The 15,871-nt window shown below is 51.5% G+C and overlaps 7 protein-coding genes and 1 non-coding gene across 9 annotated transcripts; 6 read left to right on the plus strand and 2 right to left on the minus strand.

Annotated features, from left to right (window-relative positions):
- Positions 1-8: 8 nt before the first annotated feature.
- LOC9629736 (pentatricopeptide repeat-containing protein At4g02750) lies at positions 9-3,092 on the plus strand. 2 transcript variants are annotated; one of them, XM_024666285.1, is made up of 5 exons: positions 9-233; positions 284-424; positions 503-708; positions 777-852; positions 912-3,092. In XM_024666285.1, exon 5 carries the CDS (start codon positions 1,080-1,082, stop codon positions 2,901-2,903), a length of 1,824 nt encoding a protein of 607 aa, XP_024522053.1. In that variant the 5' UTR covers positions 9-233; positions 284-424; positions 503-708; positions 777-852; positions 912-1,079; the 3' UTR covers positions 2,904-3,092. The 2 variants fall into 2 exon arrangements, with proteins under 2 accessions (XP_024522053.1, XP_024522054.1); XM_024666286.1 differs by lacking the exons at positions 9-233; positions 284-424; positions 503-708; positions 777-852 and having other exon boundaries at positions 912-980; positions 1,027-3,092.
- LOC9630164 lies at positions 72-747 on the plus strand. The gene is made up of 3 exons (XM_024666269.1): positions 72-233; positions 284-424; positions 643-747. The coding sequence occupies exons 1-3, from the start codon at positions 72-74 to the stop codon at positions 745-747; spliced, it is 408 nt and encodes a 135-aa protein (XP_024522037.1).
- LOC9629737 lies at positions 3,069-4,393 on the minus strand. Its single transcript, XM_002992578.2, has 2 exons — positions 4,142-4,393; positions 3,069-4,065 (listed from the first exon to the last, which is right to left on the minus strand). The coding sequence occupies exons 1-2, from the start codon at positions 4,218-4,220 to the stop codon at positions 3,155-3,157; spliced, it is 990 nt and encodes a 329-aa protein (XP_002992624.1). The 5' UTR covers positions 4,221-4,393; the 3' UTR covers positions 3,069-3,154.
- A 629-nt stretch (positions 4,394-5,022) lies between these two features.
- Positions 5,023-8,213, plus strand: LOC9630165 (BTB/POZ domain and ankyrin repeat-containing protein NPR1). The gene is made up of 4 exons (XM_024666261.1): positions 5,023-6,368; positions 6,454-7,192; positions 7,553-7,741; positions 7,800-8,213. Exons 1-4 carry the CDS (start codon positions 5,586-5,588, stop codon positions 8,045-8,047), a joined length of 1,959 nt encoding a protein of 652 aa, XP_024522029.1. The 5' UTR covers positions 5,023-5,585; the 3' UTR covers positions 8,048-8,213.
- Positions 8,214-8,452: 239 nt separating this feature from the next.
- Positions 8,453-9,484, plus strand: LOC9629738 (phospholipase A1-IIgamma). The gene has a single exon (XM_002992553.1). The coding sequence runs from the start codon at positions 8,453-8,455 to the stop codon at positions 9,482-9,484; it is 1,032 nt and encodes a 343-aa protein (XP_002992599.1).
- A 1,564-nt stretch (positions 9,485-11,048) lies between these two features.
- LOC9629739 (stress enhanced protein 1, chloroplastic) lies at positions 11,049-11,668 on the minus strand. Its single transcript, XM_002992579.3, has 2 exons — positions 11,348-11,668; positions 11,049-11,293 (listed from the first exon to the last, which is right to left on the minus strand). Exons 1-2 carry the CDS (start codon positions 11,627-11,629, stop codon positions 11,189-11,191), a joined length of 387 nt encoding a protein of 128 aa, XP_002992625.1. The 5' UTR covers positions 11,630-11,668; the 3' UTR covers positions 11,049-11,188.
- A 1,375-nt stretch (positions 11,669-13,043) lies between these two features.
- LOC112343180 lies at positions 13,044-15,288 on the plus strand. The gene is made up of 2 exons (XM_024666262.1): positions 13,044-14,970; positions 15,032-15,288. The coding sequence occupies exons 1-2, from the start codon at positions 13,561-13,563 to the stop codon at positions 15,215-15,217; spliced, it is 1,596 nt and encodes a 531-aa protein (XP_024522030.1). The 5' UTR covers positions 13,044-13,560; the 3' UTR covers positions 15,218-15,288.
- TRNAR-ACG lies at positions 15,282-15,354 on the plus strand. The gene has a single exon. It is a non-coding gene; the product is annotated as a tRNA-Arg (tRNA).
- The last annotated feature ends 517 nt before the right edge of the window (positions 15,355-15,871 follow it).

Consider the following 15,871-nt stretch of genomic DNA (forward strand, 5'->3'; position numbering starts at 1 on the left):
GTTAGCCCTAAAATATCTTTTTTGTGCCACACAAGAGGGAAGAGGGTTTCCTCTTCTTCTTCCTCGCGGGGATGGGAGCGCGAGCTCCATCGCTGCAAGAGCTTTGCATCCACACCGCCATCGATAATCTCCACAGGTTTGGCGATGTCGGCGACACGGATCTGGATCTCCTGCGCATCATCCTGCCGCATTGCACGACGGACCAGCTGCGGCACATCGAGAATTGTAGCAAGGTCAGTGAGGATTTGCTTCCAGCGATGCGATTCCTGGCTCCTCCTCACAGGATAGGGATTTGGCACCCGTGACGAACGAGCTGTGGAAGAAATGCTACGGCCGTGATTTTGGCCCGCATAGCTTGGAGCTTGTGGAGTCCAAATTGAAGCATGCCTCCAAGAGCCAGTTTAAGTGGAGAGATTTGTACGAGGTAATCTCTGGCCTGTGGTGATAGCATCTCTCACTTCTCTTGGTTTTGGTTTATTTTTTCCTCCTTTTTTTTTACTAGGCGAAGCTCAAGCATCGCGAAGAGAAGCAGCAAAAAGGCGTGGAGTTGCTCCAACGCTTACACATGGAAGAAGAATCCAGTAACTTGTTCTTCGTCTTTGAGTTTTCCTGATTTACTCGATGCTGCTCGTGTCTATCCAGAGAAACAAAGCAGGCAGCTCAAGCGATGCTACAAATCTCCACCGGAGCCGAAGAGAAGCTTTGGCAGTGAGTAGACCGAAAGATCTTGTCAAGAAACGTCTCTGATCGTGGCGATTATTTTCGTCTCACTCCAGGTGGTGGATCTTCTGGCGCTTTCAGCAATGTGAAAGGCCGCCTCATGAGAAAAGCTCGAGTAGAGCACGCCGCCAGGTAAAGGCTTGTTCGCTTATTCATAGCGTCACCATTTTCTTTCCTTCTTTTCTTCACAGCCGAGAAGCAAAGATGATGGCATCCATAAGGAAGAAACACAAGAGCGTCTAAGCAGTTCTCTCTTCTAGGTAGCGTGTAAATTCTTCCAGCATTCTAACAAGAATTTCTTCCTAGATCCTTGTTCGCTCCAAAGAGAAGAATCGAAATCAAAATAAAGCCAAGCATGGATGGAGAAGGAACCACTACTATCGCAGCTCGTCAAGCGCTGCATTAGATCCAGGGACTTACGCCAGGCCCGCAAACTCCACGCCCAGATCGTCGCCACCAACAGCCGCTACTTCCTCAACCTCCTCATCGACATGTACGGCAAATGCGGCGGCGTGGACGAGGCCCGCCGCGTCTTCGCCGCGGTAGCGCCGCAGTCCAACGTGGTCACCTGGAACGTCATGCTCACGGCATATGCCCAGAACGGGCATCTGGAGGACGCAAAATCCCACTTCGACGCCATGCCGCGGCGCAACGTGCTGACGTGGAATACCATGCTGTCGGCGGCATTTTCTATGCCGCGCGGGACAGCCGCGGGCGCCGCGGCGGTCTTTGCCCGGATGCCGCAGCGTACGGCCGTGTCGTGGAACGCCATGGCTAGCGCATATTCGCAGTATGGGCATTTTGCCGAGGCCAAGAACACGCTTGATAGAGCTCCAGAGAGGGATCGTGTCTCCGGGCTGTGCGCGATTCACGCGCTAGGGCAGCTGGGGCGGTGCCGCGAGGCGAGGGAGATCTTCGAGGGGCAGGAGCGGCGGGATCTGGCGGCATGGACGAGCATGCTGCTGGCGCTGGTTCACGCTGGAAATCCAAGCTTCCTTCTCGATGCTGCCATGGGATTGTTCGCGAGAATGCCGGCGTGGGATGGAATCCCCTGGGCCGCGATGATCGGGCTGTGCGGCGAGGCCGGGCGAGTGGAATCCGCCAAGAGTCTGTTCGACGCGATGCCGGAGAGGGATGTTTTCCCGTGGGGGGCTTTGATCCAGGCGCATGCGCTGGATCAAGATCTGGAACAGGCGAGGAGGGCGTTCGATCGAATGCCGCAGCACAATCTCCAGTCGTGCACGAGCATGATCACGGCATTCGCACAGGGGCGCGATCTGGAGCAAGCGCAGCGAGTTTTCGATGGAATGGGCGAGCACGACGTGGTGTCAAGGACGAGCTTGATCCAGGCCTATGCTCTAAACGGGCATATCGATCGCGCTAGAACGATGATGCTCGCTAGCAAGGGGGGCCACGATCTTGTTCTGTGGAACACGATGCTCGCAGCGTATGCCCTGCTTGGGCATCTGGAAGAAGCTAAGATCTTGTTCGATCGGATACCACATCGAAACATTGGTTCATGGAACGCCATCTTGCTGGCTTACATTCACAAGAACGATCTCATCCGAGCTAGAGAAGCGTTTGATTCGATGCTAGAGCGCAATCCCACGTCGTGGACGATGATGCTCGCGGCGTATGCCTTGAATGGGGATGTGGTTCGCGCGGGCGAGCTCTTCCAATCGGTGCCACACCAGGACGAGATCGCGTGGACGCTGATGATCCAGGCGAACTGCCACAAGGGCGAATGCAAGCAAGCTCTAGCGCTGCTGCGGTCCATGGATTTGGATGGAATTCGCCCAAACTCGATCACATTCTTGGTGATCCTCCACGGATGTAGCCACGCGGGGATGGTGGAAGAGGGCAGGGATTGCTTCCTGGCGATGAGCAGCGTCTATGGTATCGCGCCAGAGCACGATCACTACTGTTGCATTGTGGATTTGCTGGGGCGATCCAACCGACGGTTGCTGGACGACGCGGAGGAGCTTGTGGAATCGATGCCCTACTTGCCCGGGCCGGTGGCGTGGGCGGCGCTGCTGGGCGCGTGTAGGGTTCATGGCGACGTCGAGAGGGGCGCTCGAGCTGCCAAGAATGTGGTGAAGCTCGATCCAGGGAACTCCTCCGCGTTTATGTTGCTTTCCAATGCGTGCTCTTCGCAAATCTCCATCACTGCCAGAGATGGGTAGGATAGTCGTGTTCTTCATCTCTTTCTCGATCGAGCGTTCATCTCTTTCGATCAAGCGTTCTTCATCTCTTTCGATCGAGCGTTCTTCATCTCGTTCGATCGAGTGTTCATCTCTTTCGATCGACCGTGTCATCTGGAAAGATTCGTTGATCCATTGAAAGCTACGAGCTGATCGACACAGGAAATTCTAGAAAAAAAAAGCCTTGATTCTTCTCAAAAAGAGCTTGAGATGTGACTGATCGATCGAAAGTTTCATGGGTCCTGGAAGCGGAGATGCTTGCCAGCGGCGATTGGGACCCCGTTGAGCTTGGTGATCGATGGTGATGGCTCCGCCACTGGTGGCGGTGATGGTGGATCGATCACTTCCTCCTCCAGCAGCTCGTCATCGCTGTTATACTTGTAGCGGATGTGCTTTCCAGCGAATTGGACGAAGAGTGGTTTCTTGGATACACAGATTCCACTCACCCCGCGGCATAGCTCGTCATCCACAACCTCGTCCTCTTCCTCTTCCTCGTCGAATTCTTCCTCTTTCTCGGCCCCGGGGTTTTGATCGATCGCTCCTTCGTCCTCAAACTCGGGATCTACGAGCTTGGAAGTGTGATCGCGCATCGCCCATGGATTTGGGCAACTTGGATTCGCCTTCCCGTTCTTCTGGATCACGGGTTCTTCCTCTTCTTCCTCCACGCTCTTCTGGGGCGAACTTACATTCACATCCACTGACCAGTTGGAGCTCTGGTCGTCCTCCTCCTCGGCTGGATCGTGGATAGCGATAGTGATCATCCCGCCGGCGGCGGCGGTGGCGCCACCAGCTGGGGTGTTTGCGGGCGTTGGGCCGCCATGATCCGAGCACGGCGACGAGTACACGAAGCTAGTCACCTTGCAAGGATCGACGGTCTCGAGCAAGGACTGGACCTGAGATCTCAGCAAGCTCTCACCGGCCTCTTCTTCTTCCTCCAACACCACGGCCGCGCTCTTGTTCTTCGCGATCGCCATGGCCGCCGCCGGCGAGCCCTTGCACATCCCAGCGATGGGCGAATCGTTGGTCACGTCCGCCAGTGGCCGCCGCCGCGGGACCGCCGTCCTCCTCTTGCCGGGCACGCCGCACCGCCGCCACCCGAGCTTCGCATGCTCCTCTGCCGCGATTGGATCGATCTGCAAATCCACTGGAGAGGCAGGCCAGGAAACAAAATCGATTTGGGCAATACAAGAAGGCGATCGAATCAAATCGAGAACACTCACCGGCTAAGATCACTTCCTCCTCCTGCTGCTGCTCCTTCCTTGCCTGGCTACGTGTTCTCCGGACTGGCACCGCCTCCATAGCTAGGTACCAAAGCTCCACTGCCCCAAAACGCGAGCACTCTCTCCCATTTTAAAAGCCGGGGGGGTAGCATTCAAAATCCAGGTAGCCGTTGGGAGCCGAATATTCTATTCCTCTGGTTTGCCCTAAAAGTGTTTAGCCCTATTCAAGCCCTAAAAGAGCCCTAAGGGCAAAAAGTGGATTGGATATGTCTGACGCCGACTTTTTTCTACAGCTGTACCAAATAGCAAATCTATCCAAATGTAAAAAAGCTTGCAATTTGCAAAGCTTGTTCGGTTGGGTTCTTCGTGATTGCCGGCACAACCAAAAGCCAATCACTCTTTCTTTCTTTTTTCTTACCCAGAGAGGAATGAAAGTTGAATGAGATTCGGGCAATCTCCCCGGCCTGGATGGGAGATTCCATTCTCTCCCATGATGTGTGTGGAAGATTTAGGGTTCTGGGCTTGTTGTGCAATCGCAATCGCACGCCTTTTGCGATCCGCTCCTTTATGGTAAGTGCCGGGGAGCAAATTCAGTGCAGCATGCACGTTGGATGCTCGAAATGCATGAATGAGTTTGGAGGCTTCCGTCGCTCGTCGTCGAGTATACGCGGCACATGTACGCATATTCCAGCAAGCAAACAAAAGAACGGAAGAACTGCAGGAGCTACAGGACGAGTGCAAATGTCAAGGTGACAACACACGCTAGCTCGAAACACTTCTAAAAACTGGGACACTACACCAGCGCCAAAACCATGGGAAAGCACCGGGGTGATGTTTTGGGTGATGTTTTAGATCGAATCACCACGGTCCAAGCCAAACGCCACGGAACAGTTGGGTTTGGATTGGGTCGTTCGTGGGGAACGCGACGGGCCTTAAATTTCCCTTGCCTGTGATTGGAGATAAAATTCCCTACACCCAAGAGGGGGGCTGCGTATAGTAGAACAACAAGTGGACCGAAGGCCGTCTAGTCTGTCCACCACACACTGGCCCTCTCTTTCTTTTGTTCCTGCGCTTCTAAAGATCGCGCCTTTGCAGTGCCTCGAATCTAAAACCCCCCAACAACCCAACACATTCAAGCCCAGATTTGGCGAGAGGTGTGATTTTGAGAGGCGAGCGCCCCTCCACAGATTAGGGTTCTTGAGAGTTGAGTTGAATAATCTTCTGCCCAGGATTCGATTCTACAGCCTAGCTCACAGCAGTACTAGTACTAGAGACGAGAAGAGAGAGAGAGAGAGAGAGAGGAGAAAAGAAATCGCTACTCCCTCCAGTGAAAGAATTTCTGGATGGATAGGACGATGATCGAGTAGGAGGCGATTGGAATTCCGGGCTATGGCGCCACGAGCACGATAAGAGGAGGAGGAGGAGGTCCGAGGAGGGGGGATAGATGGTCAATGTTAGCCGCGCGGCTAGCAGCGGCAGTATGACGTCGCGTCTCTCGCTGTCGCCGCCCACGCAGGGGCAGTGTACCGCGGGCGGCATGCAATCGCCGTCAATTGCCGCCAGCAGCTGTACGTCCGCTGGCGGGGGCGCTTGTGGCGGCGTGCTGGCGGCGACGCCCAACGACGGCAGTGGTAGCGGCGGGCTGGAGGAGGACCAATTGCAAGCGTGGGTGGGACTGAACAAGCTGGGGCAGGATCTCGAGGGACTGGTGACGAGCGCGGAGGACTGCCATTTCTACAGCGATGCCGAGATCATCGTTGCCGAGGGCGTGACAGTGCCCGTGCACCGCTGCATCCTCGCGGCGCGCAGCCCATTCCTTCGCCGGATCTTCGCGGAGAAGCAGCGGGAGCAGCAGCGGGTCCAGGCAGCGGCGGTGGCGGTAGCGCCGCCGGAGAGGCGATCGAAGGCCGGGGAGAAGAGGAAGGAGCCGCCAGCAGCGGCGGCGGCGGCGGCGAGTGGCGGTAGAGGTAGCGGTAGCGGTCGGGTGGAGGTGGATTTGGCGGAGCTCGCGGGCGGGACTGGGAAGATTGGCCGGCAGGCGCTGATGATCGTGCTGGGATATTTCTATGGCGGCAAATTCCAGCGGATCGAGGAGGAATGCAGCGGCGTGACGTGCATGGATTCGCAATGCCCGCATGTGGCGTGCTGGCCGGTGATCGAGTTCTTGCTGGAGCTCCTCTTCGTGGGATCGCTGTTCCAAGTGTCGGACCTCAAGAGCATGGCGCAGGTAATAAAATCTTCCTTTCCCCCTTTCTCGATTTTAGGGTTCTTGGAGGGGATTTTGATCTCTCGCCTTCGTTCCATGGATGCAGGATCGTCTCCTCCGGCTCCTCCCCAAGACGCCGGCCGAGAACGTGCTCCAGATCGCGGCGGCGGCGGCCGCGCAGCAGGGATGCGAGGCGCTCCAGGAAATGTGCCTTCCAATTCTGGCCAGATCCAACACGCCGGCGCTGGCCATCGAGAAATCTCTCCTCGCGCACGCCCCGGCGCTGGTCCGCGACATCGCGCAGCTCCGCCACCGCCTTGGCATCCACCCGGTGGACGCCGCGGAGGACAAGCGGTGGCGCCGCGTCTACAAGGCGCTCGACTCCGACGACGTGGAGCTCATGGGGATGCTCCTCAGCGAGAGCAATTCCAGCGTGGATTCGGTGTATGCGCTTCACTACGCGGCCTCCTACTGTGATCGCAAGACGCTAACCGAGCTCCTGGATCTCGGCCTGGGTGACGTCAATCTCCGGGACCGATATGGCTATACCGTGCTGCACGCCGCCACGCTCCGCCGGGTGCCCGAGGTGGTCGGGCTCTTGCTCGGCAAAGGCGCGTCGCCGCTCGACACCACGCCCGAGGGGTATACCGCGCTGCAAGTGTCGCGGAGGATCGCCAGGAACATCGAGCCGCTGGAGTCCGCCGAGGCCCGCGAGGACTGGCTGCGCGATAGGATTTGCGTGGAGATCCTCGAGCAGGCCGATCGCGCGAATCCTTGTCCGGTGTTCCCAGTGCCCATGGGCGAGAGGGAACTCTTGATGAGATTACTCTACTTGGAAAATCGAGGTAAAGTTCCATCTTCTCCTCCTTTGGTTCTTTGGTTTTTTGGAAGGAGTGATTTGCCAGCTTTCTTTCCTTCCATGACATGATCAAGTGATTGAGCTTAGCGATTGCAAAGAAAGAGAGCTTTGATTTTTCACTTTGACTATATGGTGTCTTGGTGTCTCTTTGATTGTTGTTTGTTTTTTCTTTGCTTTTGGTTTGAAGATAGTGATAGAACTTGCAAGTGTCAGGCTTTTTCCTGGACTGATTTCTTTCTAGCCAGTGTGCTTTAAAGTTTTTGGAGGATGTTCTCCTTTCCTCTTTATTGGCTGCTTCGAGGCTGGAAGAACTGGACTGATGGATGATGTTTTTACTGTTCCACAGTGGCATTTGCTCGACTTTTATGGCCGCGCGAGTGCAAAGTGGTGCTGGGACTGTCGCAGCTGGACACCACCAAGGAGTTCAGCATGGAAGACACGAGCAGCCTCATGGACCTCAACAAGGAGCCGACTCGATCCGACACGGACATAAACTCGTCGCTCCTCCAAAGAGTTAACGCTCTCCAGCGAGCAAGTAAGCACGGCACTGCGTCCTCCCGAGTTCCTGACTGTGACTTGTGTCGATGTTTTAGTTGAAGTTGGCCATCGATTCTTCCCGCGGTGCACAGCCATTCTAAACAGCTACATGGACGATGGATCGTTCGAGCATGAGTGCATCCAGAACCGGCGCATCCCCGAGGATCAACTCCGTCTGCTCGCCAAGCTCAAGAGGGTCACCGATGACAAGCAGCTGTCCGAGGCGTACCAAAGGGACGTGGAGGAGCATCACAACTTGGAGCATCACAACTTTGGAGACAATGCCTGCTTGTATAGTAACTAGAGAGCTAGCAAAATCTTAGAGCGATCAACTGTTTTCTTCGTTTTCTACTTTTTTGTTGTTTTAGGAGGGGAAACGATCGAACGTCCCTCAATCGAGTGAGTGAGAGTTGTGTAACATACCTTTCTTTACACGACAGTGTGCAGCCCAACTTGTTGTTTGTTTTCAATGCCACCTTTTCTATGACATCGGCATAGATCTCGTTGAGATATCCAGTTTGACTTAGTTGTCCATTTGACTAGGGCTTATGTGCTAATAATTTAAAAACCCTAAACCACAAAAAGGCATCCAGCAAGAAGGACGAGGAATCTCTGTCGCCTACCACGAGACGGAGGATTCGATGCTAGATTCCAGATGCGCGGGGATAATATTTCAAGGATCGAATGGCTAAGGATGATAGGAGAAGAGATGGCCATCTTTCCATTGGCGCTGGTAGTATCTACTTTCTTTCTCGGCGCTGCCATCGCCGCCTCCTGGGACCGCGACACGCTCCTCCTTTACGGGGGAATCGTGGAGGACGTGTATAACAAGATCAACTCCTCCTCGATCATCAGCTCGGGCAGCGATTATAGGATCACAAGGGACTTGTATGCCGCCGAGAAGACTGGGCCCTTTTTTGGGGAGCCCTGGGTATGGATCGGCTGCGTTGCCATCTCCGATTCCAGGCAAAACGTGGTGGTGGTCTTTCGGGGGACGTCCAATCCCGGGGAATGGGCCAAAAACTTGCTGGTTTCGCGAGTTTCTTTCACATATCTCAATGGTAGCACCGCCAATTCTCCCGGAATCCATGATGGGTTTCTCAGCTTGTACACCGAGTCTGACGAGGGGAAGATCAGCCTGAGGCAGCAAACCGTGGAGGAATTGCGATCTCTGGCCTCTTCCAATCCAGGCTATAGCATCAGCTTCGTTGGTCACAGCCTTGGCGGAGCGCTCGCCACTCTCGCGGCCTTTGATGTCGCAAACAGTGATATCATGGATCATGTCCAAGGAAAGAAGCTCTCGGTCTATACGTTTGCGTCGCCCATGGTTGGGGACGAGACATTCAAGCAATTGGTGGAAGAAGCGATCAGCGCTCTGGATGTTTTGAGGGTGTCGGATATCAGGGACGTGGTTCCTTACCTTCCATCGCTCAATTACGTACATGTTGGGGAGGATTTCACTGTGGATGGCTGCCAGTTTGATGGGAATAACAATGGAGGTGATGTGTTTTCCAAAGTGATAGAGTACCACAGTCTGGTGCGATACATGCGGACTGTTAGTTTAATCAAAGGTGATGGGATCACTGGTGGTCGCATTAACAAGAAAGATTTGGAAGGTGTTATGGAGTTTGTGAGGCAGATAATCAGTAAGGCGAATGCTGGGTGGTCTGGATTTAAGAATTTGGTGCTCGCTATGAAGCATTATGTCCAAAACTTTTCAGCCTCCTGCACAACTAATTGAAGTATGAAACAATTCTAACATTTATATCTAAAATATTGGTGCTGCCTGTCTTGCTCTTGCTGGCTGGGCTTGGATGCAGTGGCAGTTTCTATGGGAATTTTTCAAAAAAATTCCTTCAATTGGAAAAGAAAGTTAAATATATTTGTGAATAATAAAATAAATGTAAAATTATAATATTAAAAATTATCCATTAAAAATATTTGTAAATAAAGTTAAGAAATAATTTTAATATAACTTTTTTAACATTTATTTAATTTCTTAATCAAAACCTAGGTTACAATATAAAAAACATTAATATTTTTAGGTACTTTTAAGAGTATCTAAAATAATATTAGTGTAAGCAAGAGAAGGGATTTTAACAATTTTAAAACTTAATTTATGTTGGAATCAATATGTATGTGTATAATAGATTTTGAGTTTAAATCATGTGACTAAAAGTTTTAAATGCAAATCTTATCATGAACAATGATAATGCAAATACACCCAAATATGACTAAATGGAAGTGTGAAAGTTTTAAATAAACATAAGTGAATGGAAGTGTTGAGTAAATGGAAGTATGAAGGTATTAGTGGATCCCATTTTTTGGAATTAAGTTAAGCTTTAAATTGTTATACAATTTAATTTATATTTCACTTAAACATTTTGTGTGAGATTGATCAAATTTCTTTTTTATTATAACACTTTTAGTTTCTCTGCTCTTTTTTAGAAGAGTGATTTTATTTTTAGGATTTTGATCTTTTATTCAACACTTCATTAGCAATATGATCCCAATCAATATTGTTGAACATGATATTGCTATCAATATAATATAATAATTGCACTAAAACTCTAAAGTTGCATCCTCCTATGCATCTAAGTTTCAGATGGTTGCCACTAAAATTTTATTGGAAGGTACATTTAGGCTTTGTGATGATGTTAAATATGTATATTTTTTTAATGTTAATCCTGCTATTCATTGTGATAATTAGTTGCAAGAACATTATATTGTCATTAAACCTTTATTTCCTTCGTGGAACTTCTTAGAAAATGATCATGGCTCTCAAAAAAAAAAACAAAAATAAAAAAACCATGTGACCATTTCTATTTTTATACTAAGTCTTGCAAAGGCCAAATTCAAGTTTGGCAAGTAACAGATTTCTGTTTTACAATGGCTTTCACCCAATGCTTCTCAAATATTCTATAGCTGCTGAACTCTGCATGGGATGCAAATAATGCAGTTTCTGTGTCTCACGTTTCAGCAAAAGCGAAGGGGTGTTTTCTATCCCATCAACCGAAGGCTGCATACATTCGCAACTATGAGTGGTTAAATCAGTGTCCACAAGAGAACGACTCTTTGAAGTTTGCATGTAGCTATCAAAAACATACAACTCAGAGTCCTCCCCAACAAGAATTTTCGCTGCGTGCTTTCTGCGATACACGTTTGAGATTGGTACTGGGCTCCCCCTTAGTAGCATATGCGCCATTCGGGCATAAGATACCCAAATTCTATGGTGGTGCGCGTAAAAGACGATCATCTTATCAGCATTTCCCTCCGGTGAGCCAACGATTAAACAACATTCCCAGTTTTGCAACGTAAAAAGTTGACGCGCTTTGAATTCGAGCAAAGGAAAGAATGCGTTCTCACAGATCTACGGCTTTAGCAATCCAAAGATTTCTTCTGCGTGGATGTCGTGTTGGAAAAGAGATAGAAGGTTTCTAGAGTCTCATTCTTTTGGCGCGGACCTGAAAATTCCCAGCGCCGCGATCACCCCGAGGACACCCGCCACCGCCAATGCGGGAATTGGAGCTGGAGTCGTCAATCCGGCAGTCTAGAAAAAAGAAGCATCGGAACTTGTTGGAAAGATTTTCATGATTTCACGTACCTCGAGAAGGCCTTTGCCAGTGCCGATTTCTACCGCGAGCGTTCCGACAAATCCAAGCATCGCGAATCTTCCAACCCAAATGCCCACTTCTCCCCCGGCGCTGCTAGAAGCCCCTTGCTCGCATTTGACAATCAATCCTCCCCCTCGTCTCCGTGCCAGCGATGGAATCGCTCTGCCCAGCGATGGAATTGGAGCCCCAAATCGCGATTTGAGACAGCCATGGCTCGCAAAACCCGGGCTGGCGCGCAAGCCATTCGAAGTGAGAAGAATGGACGACGCCATGGAAAAAAATGTGGGTGACAAACGGACGGCCTAGAACTCCCGGCTCGCAATCCAACGGCTGGGACCGCAAAAGATTTTTCAAACTAAAGAACTCGAAAGAAAAAGGACAGGGGTTTTCGATGTGGCCGACAATGATCGACCATAGTTTCTTTGCTTGACGATTTTGTTATGTTTTCCTTGACACGCACCTTGCCTTGATTTTTTCCTCTCTTTTCGTGTCTCTTTATTTTTTCCATCTTTTTGGTGAGATAGCGTTGCCACCAGCCAGTCTCGATCGCTAGCCAGTATAGCTTTTGCTTGCCCGATACATAGATTCGGCCACAACACAGGGGATCAAATTCTTCTACACGGGCAAGAGAATGGAAGTTTCGGGGGTGACGAAAATATGGTGTTGATCCCCAACCTCACACGGCATCGATAACTTTCTAGAGATTCAATCGCGCTTGGGCTGATTTTTGGGTTCCACTCGAGAAAATAAGACAATTGTGGCTCAGCGAAATTGATAGCACTGTTTGGATTATATGTCTTCTTGAGAATCACAAGATCTAAAACAGCACATAACATTGTCATTGCGAGGTATATTTCTGTCCAAACGCTAGCTCCAAATCCCGATATAACTTTCCATCTTGGCAGGCACGAGACAAGTTTTTCCTCTCGTTCAGGAGGTGGCCAGCGCGAGCAGTGCCGCTCGACACTTTGGAAATTGGGATCCACCGAAAGGGAGAAAAGGGAGCTCCTTTGGCCGTGGAGATCGATCATGGCAACTGCAAGAGCTATAAAACTTCGAAGAAAAGAGAGAGTGAAAGAGAGGGAGCCCACTCACTGGGAATCAGATCCGTAGTAAAGGAAGGGCTTCCAAAGTGGATGACAGTTCACAGGTGGTCATCCCACACCAGAAAGAAAAAAAACTTAATTTTCTGCTGGGTTGGGTGGCGGACGATCAGAAAAGCTTGCGAAATTTTAGGTCATGAAGTTGATATGTGTCGTGATCTTGATCAGCAGATTGAAATCAAGCTATGCTTATCGTTCATAGCCCCGTAATGCTGACCTCTGGGCTTTGGAGACGGGTGGCTATCCTCAGGGTCAACGGCTACGATTGCTACAGCGAGGACAACATGGACCGCGATCGCGGCTGACACGTCTGCCCTAGTGCTTAAGATTTGATTTTCAAAAACTAGTGTTACTTGGCGCGCAAGGGTGGAGTCGTGTCGCCGAGTGGGCGATTTGCAAAAAATTTTGCCCGCGAGGCTTGACTTTTGGCTGCCCGTGCAGCGACAGAGCAGATTAATGAAAGCAGGGATTCACATTTTTGCTTCCAAATCAAGCATTAGTCCTGATTAAAGTAAGGATATATAAAATGTGAAAGCTGGCCCTTTTGGTTATCTTAAGAAGTAAAGAGCTCAGCCAACGAAAGAAGCAAAGCAAAGAAAGCAAAGCTTGTTTCGCGAGACAAAAGAGAGAGCGATTGAGAGAACAGTCACTGGGTGTTTCTTTCCTTTTCGTGTTTTTTTTTTGTTTTGCGTACGAATCTTAGCGTAGGCCGACCGTAGAAGAAGCTACATTTCTATCGCAGCGAAGAGAAAAAAGCCTGGGGAGTGAGAAGGAGTGAAGGAAAGAGAGGGGGAGTTCTTCGTCTTTTTCTCTTGATCCGGGATGACAGGAGCACAGAACTGGCAGGCTATGGCGCGATCCATCCTAGGCTTCGCTTTCGGTGGTACTGCGCAGTCGTGGTAGTAGTTTAGTGCTTGTTCTTGCTTGCCTAGACTGGTGAGTGATGAGATTTGAGCGCCCACTAACTTGATCGAGAGTGATCGAGTGAGAGAGTGAGAGGGAGAGAGACGTGTGTGGTCTCGGGGTTCCATTTCTTTGATCCCTGGCTTGTCGGATTCGCGGCGGCTAAATCGCATTGGTGTTCGCGAGAAATTAGCGAAATGGATCACGCAAGGTGGGTGCTATACCCGGCGGCGGCGCACGAGGAACAGGGGAGTCGCGAGGAAGAACAAGAACAAATCGAGGACGGAGGGTTTGTGTCAATTGCGCTGACGGGTGGCGCGGAGCTCGCGGAATTCAAGGCGCGCTGGCGGCTGCCGCTCTTCTCCGGCGATGGGCTTGGATCGACCCAGCTGGTGGAACTGAGGAGCAAGTCGGGGATTTGCGTGGATTCGGTGGAGCCATTCTCTTTCGCCGCCGCGGATCCTAGGCGCGCTGCCGCTGCTCCAAGTGGAAACCGTGACGATGGCGCCGGCGTGAACAGCGCCACCAAGCTGCGATTGCTCGAGGGTCTCTCGGGGGTCGCCTCGCCGATCGTCCTCAAGAGCAGGGGAGTGATCCAGGCCGAGAGGCGGCGCCGGATGATCAAGAGCAACCAGGAGCTCTTCCTCATGGAGTCATCCAGGAAGACGAAGCAGAGGGCCGTGTCCATGGATGACACGAGCTTGAATCATCTCCACGAGCTCCACCACCACGCGAGGAAGAAGCTCACCAGCGTCGATGATTCGGCCAAGAACACGAAGAAATCATCGCCAAGCCTATCGCCGGCGGCGCAACCACTGCCGCTACCACCGCCGCCAGGGAATCCAGCGAGAAATCACCACCAGCACCACCGGCGGCACCTCAGTATCGATCTGCGCGCGTCGCCAGCCGCCAAGTTCGTCGTCCAGGTGATGCCATGGGAGATTTCTTCGCCTTCTTCGTCTTCCTCGCTCTTGGATCGTCGCGAGCATCCGGATTCCAGCAGGAGATCGATGGGAAGCCACTGCTTCGTGCCATTCAAATGGGAGGAGGTTCCAGGCAAGCCCAAGAACGTCAGCGCCGCGGCGAGCACTGGCAATGCTCTTCTTGATCCTGGCGGCCATGGCGCCGCGAGAAAATTGCAGCTCCCGCCGCGGCTCCAGCACCAGGATCACGAGCAGGAGAAGCAGCGTTCTCTGCAGCGATGCTCGCCCACGAGCACGCTAGATCGCACCGCCGTGGAGGGCTCTTCCTCGGCATCCTCCCCAAGGATCGATGCGTCTTTCTCTTCCGCCACGAGCTCTTGTTCTACCTCTTTCGCCGGCGATGGTGATCAAGCCCCGCGATGGATCAGGGCGCTACTGGCGCTGCACATCTGGGAGACCGTCCGGGCGATCTCTAGGCCGAGGAGTTGCGAGGACGAGGGAGGAGATCTAGCGCCGGAGATTCGCCAAGCCAAGAAAAAGAACGCCCTCGCCAAGAAAGTGGCCGATTGCGCGGTGCCATACCCATCTTGGAGCCCGGCGCCGCTCCCGCGATCATCCTGGTTCCAGCGATCGCCGATCCGGAGCAAGAACAGCCGCGGCACGAATTGGGCGTTTGGAAAGATCGTAAGAAAGATTGATCTCTCGCCTCTAGGGTTCTAACGTGGTTTCTTGGATTTCCTTCCAGGCTTGGAGGAGCTGCAATATGGTCAAGAGAGCCGTGAGATTCCGGTGGTGGTCTTTGTCGCGATCATCCAGGGGTTTCCATAGCACCCGGAAGAACACGCGATCATCGGCAACGATCTACAAGCCTCTCTTGTGCCGAGTGGACGGCGATTCCAGCGCTTTTGGATGCTCCACTGCTAGAATCTAAGAAGAATATTACTTCTGTTTAGCATTCGGCCTTACATTGTGATTAGTTTAATTGTTGCGTAGTTGACCTCATGGCCCAATGGATAAGGCGCTGGTCTACGGAACCAGAGATTCTGGGTTCGATCCCCAGTGAGGTCGTTTCACGTTTTCTTATCTAAAGTTGTGGCATAGGACAACCTTTACACCAAAATATAATTGCCATAAATATTTGCATGATTTTTAAATTTTGCAAAAATACCTTTTTCAAAAGCTAATTAAAAAGGGGTTCTGGTACGGATCATTCTCCGACCCTAAAATCAAGATTGTTCTTCCCAGATCTATCCAAAATTTCCAAGACGATGGCAACACCCAGCCCGCTGCGAGGAACTTCCCGTCCGTAGATGTCGGTCCACTAGTGATGAGCTTTCTGTTATTGTGTCACAGGCATGGAATCCCGGCAATTAAAGGAACTCCCTGGTCACGCAGCAGTGTCCTCTCAAGTGAGGCCAATCGTTTCTCTACAACTTCACTGTGGATTCACATACGGGAACTCTCTTCTGGCACGCACACATCACGAGTTACTGCGTATGAAGCCATCGTCATCTATCATCTATCCAAAGAGGACAATGCATTCAAGAGCCCCTATGAAGAGCTTCTAAAGCTCATGGTGTAAGTG

The sequence above is a fragment of the Selaginella moellendorffii genome, unplaced genomic scaffold (genome assembly GCF_000143415.4).
Source record: "Selaginella moellendorffii unplaced genomic scaffold, v1.0 SELMOscaffold_138, whole genome shotgun sequence".
Taxonomy (NCBI): domain Eukaryota; kingdom Viridiplantae; phylum Streptophyta; class Lycopodiopsida; order Selaginellales; family Selaginellaceae; genus Selaginella; species Selaginella moellendorffii.

Excerpts from the sequence above, each read along its gene's own strand:
- LOC9629737 (XM_002992578.2), bottom strand. The coding sequence starts at position 4,220 with ATGGAGGCGGTGCCAGTCCGGAGAACACGTAGCCAGGCAAGGAAGGAG. Across the intron at positions 4,066-4,141 it reads GGAGGAAGTGATCTTAGCCG|TGGATTTGCAGATCGATCCA; the intron begins GTGAGTGTTCTC and ends CTGCCTCTCCAG.
- LOC112343180 (XM_024666262.1), top strand. The coding sequence starts at position 13,561 with ATGGATCACGCAAGGTGGGTGCTATACCCGGCGGCGGCGCACGAGGAA. Across the intron at positions 14,971-15,031 it reads ATTGGGCGTTTGGAAAGATC|GCTTGGAGGAGCTGCAATAT; the intron begins GTAAGAAAGATT and ends ATTTCCTTCCAG.
- LOC9629738 (XM_002992553.1), top strand. The coding sequence starts at position 8,453 with ATGGCCATCTTTCCATTGGCGCTGGTAGTATCTACTTTCTTTCTCGGC.
- LOC9629739 (XM_002992579.3), bottom strand. The coding sequence starts at position 11,629 with ATGGCGTCGTCCATTCTTCTCACTTCGAATGGCTTGCGCGCCAGCCCG. Across the intron at positions 11,294-11,347 it reads CTGGCAAAGGCCTTCTCGAG|ACTGCCGGATTGACGACTCC; the intron begins GTACGTGAAATC and ends TCTTTTTTCTAG.
- LOC9630164 (XM_024666269.1), top strand. The coding sequence starts at position 72 with ATGGGAGCGCGAGCTCCATCGCTGCAAGAGCTTTGCATCCACACCGCC. Across the intron at positions 234-283 it reads ACATCGAGAATTGTAGCAAG|GATAGGGATTTGGCACCCGT; the intron begins GTCAGTGAGGAT and ends TCCTCCTCACAG. Across the intron at positions 425-642 it reads AGTGGAGAGATTTGTACGAG|AGAAACAAAGCAGGCAGCTC; the intron begins GTAATCTCTGGC and ends GTGTCTATCCAG.
- LOC9630165 (XM_024666261.1), top strand. The coding sequence starts at position 5,586 with ATGGTCAATGTTAGCCGCGCGGCTAGCAGCGGCAGTATGACGTCGCGT. Across the intron at positions 6,369-6,453 it reads ACCTCAAGAGCATGGCGCAG|GATCGTCTCCTCCGGCTCCT; the intron begins GTAATAAAATCT and ends CCATGGATGCAG. Across the intron at positions 7,193-7,552 it reads ACTCTACTTGGAAAATCGAG|TGGCATTTGCTCGACTTTTA; the intron begins GTAAAGTTCCAT and ends ACTGTTCCACAG.
- LOC9629736 (XM_024666285.1), top strand. The coding sequence starts at position 1,080 with ATGGAGAAGGAACCACTACTATCGCAGCTCGTCAAGCGCTGCATTAGA.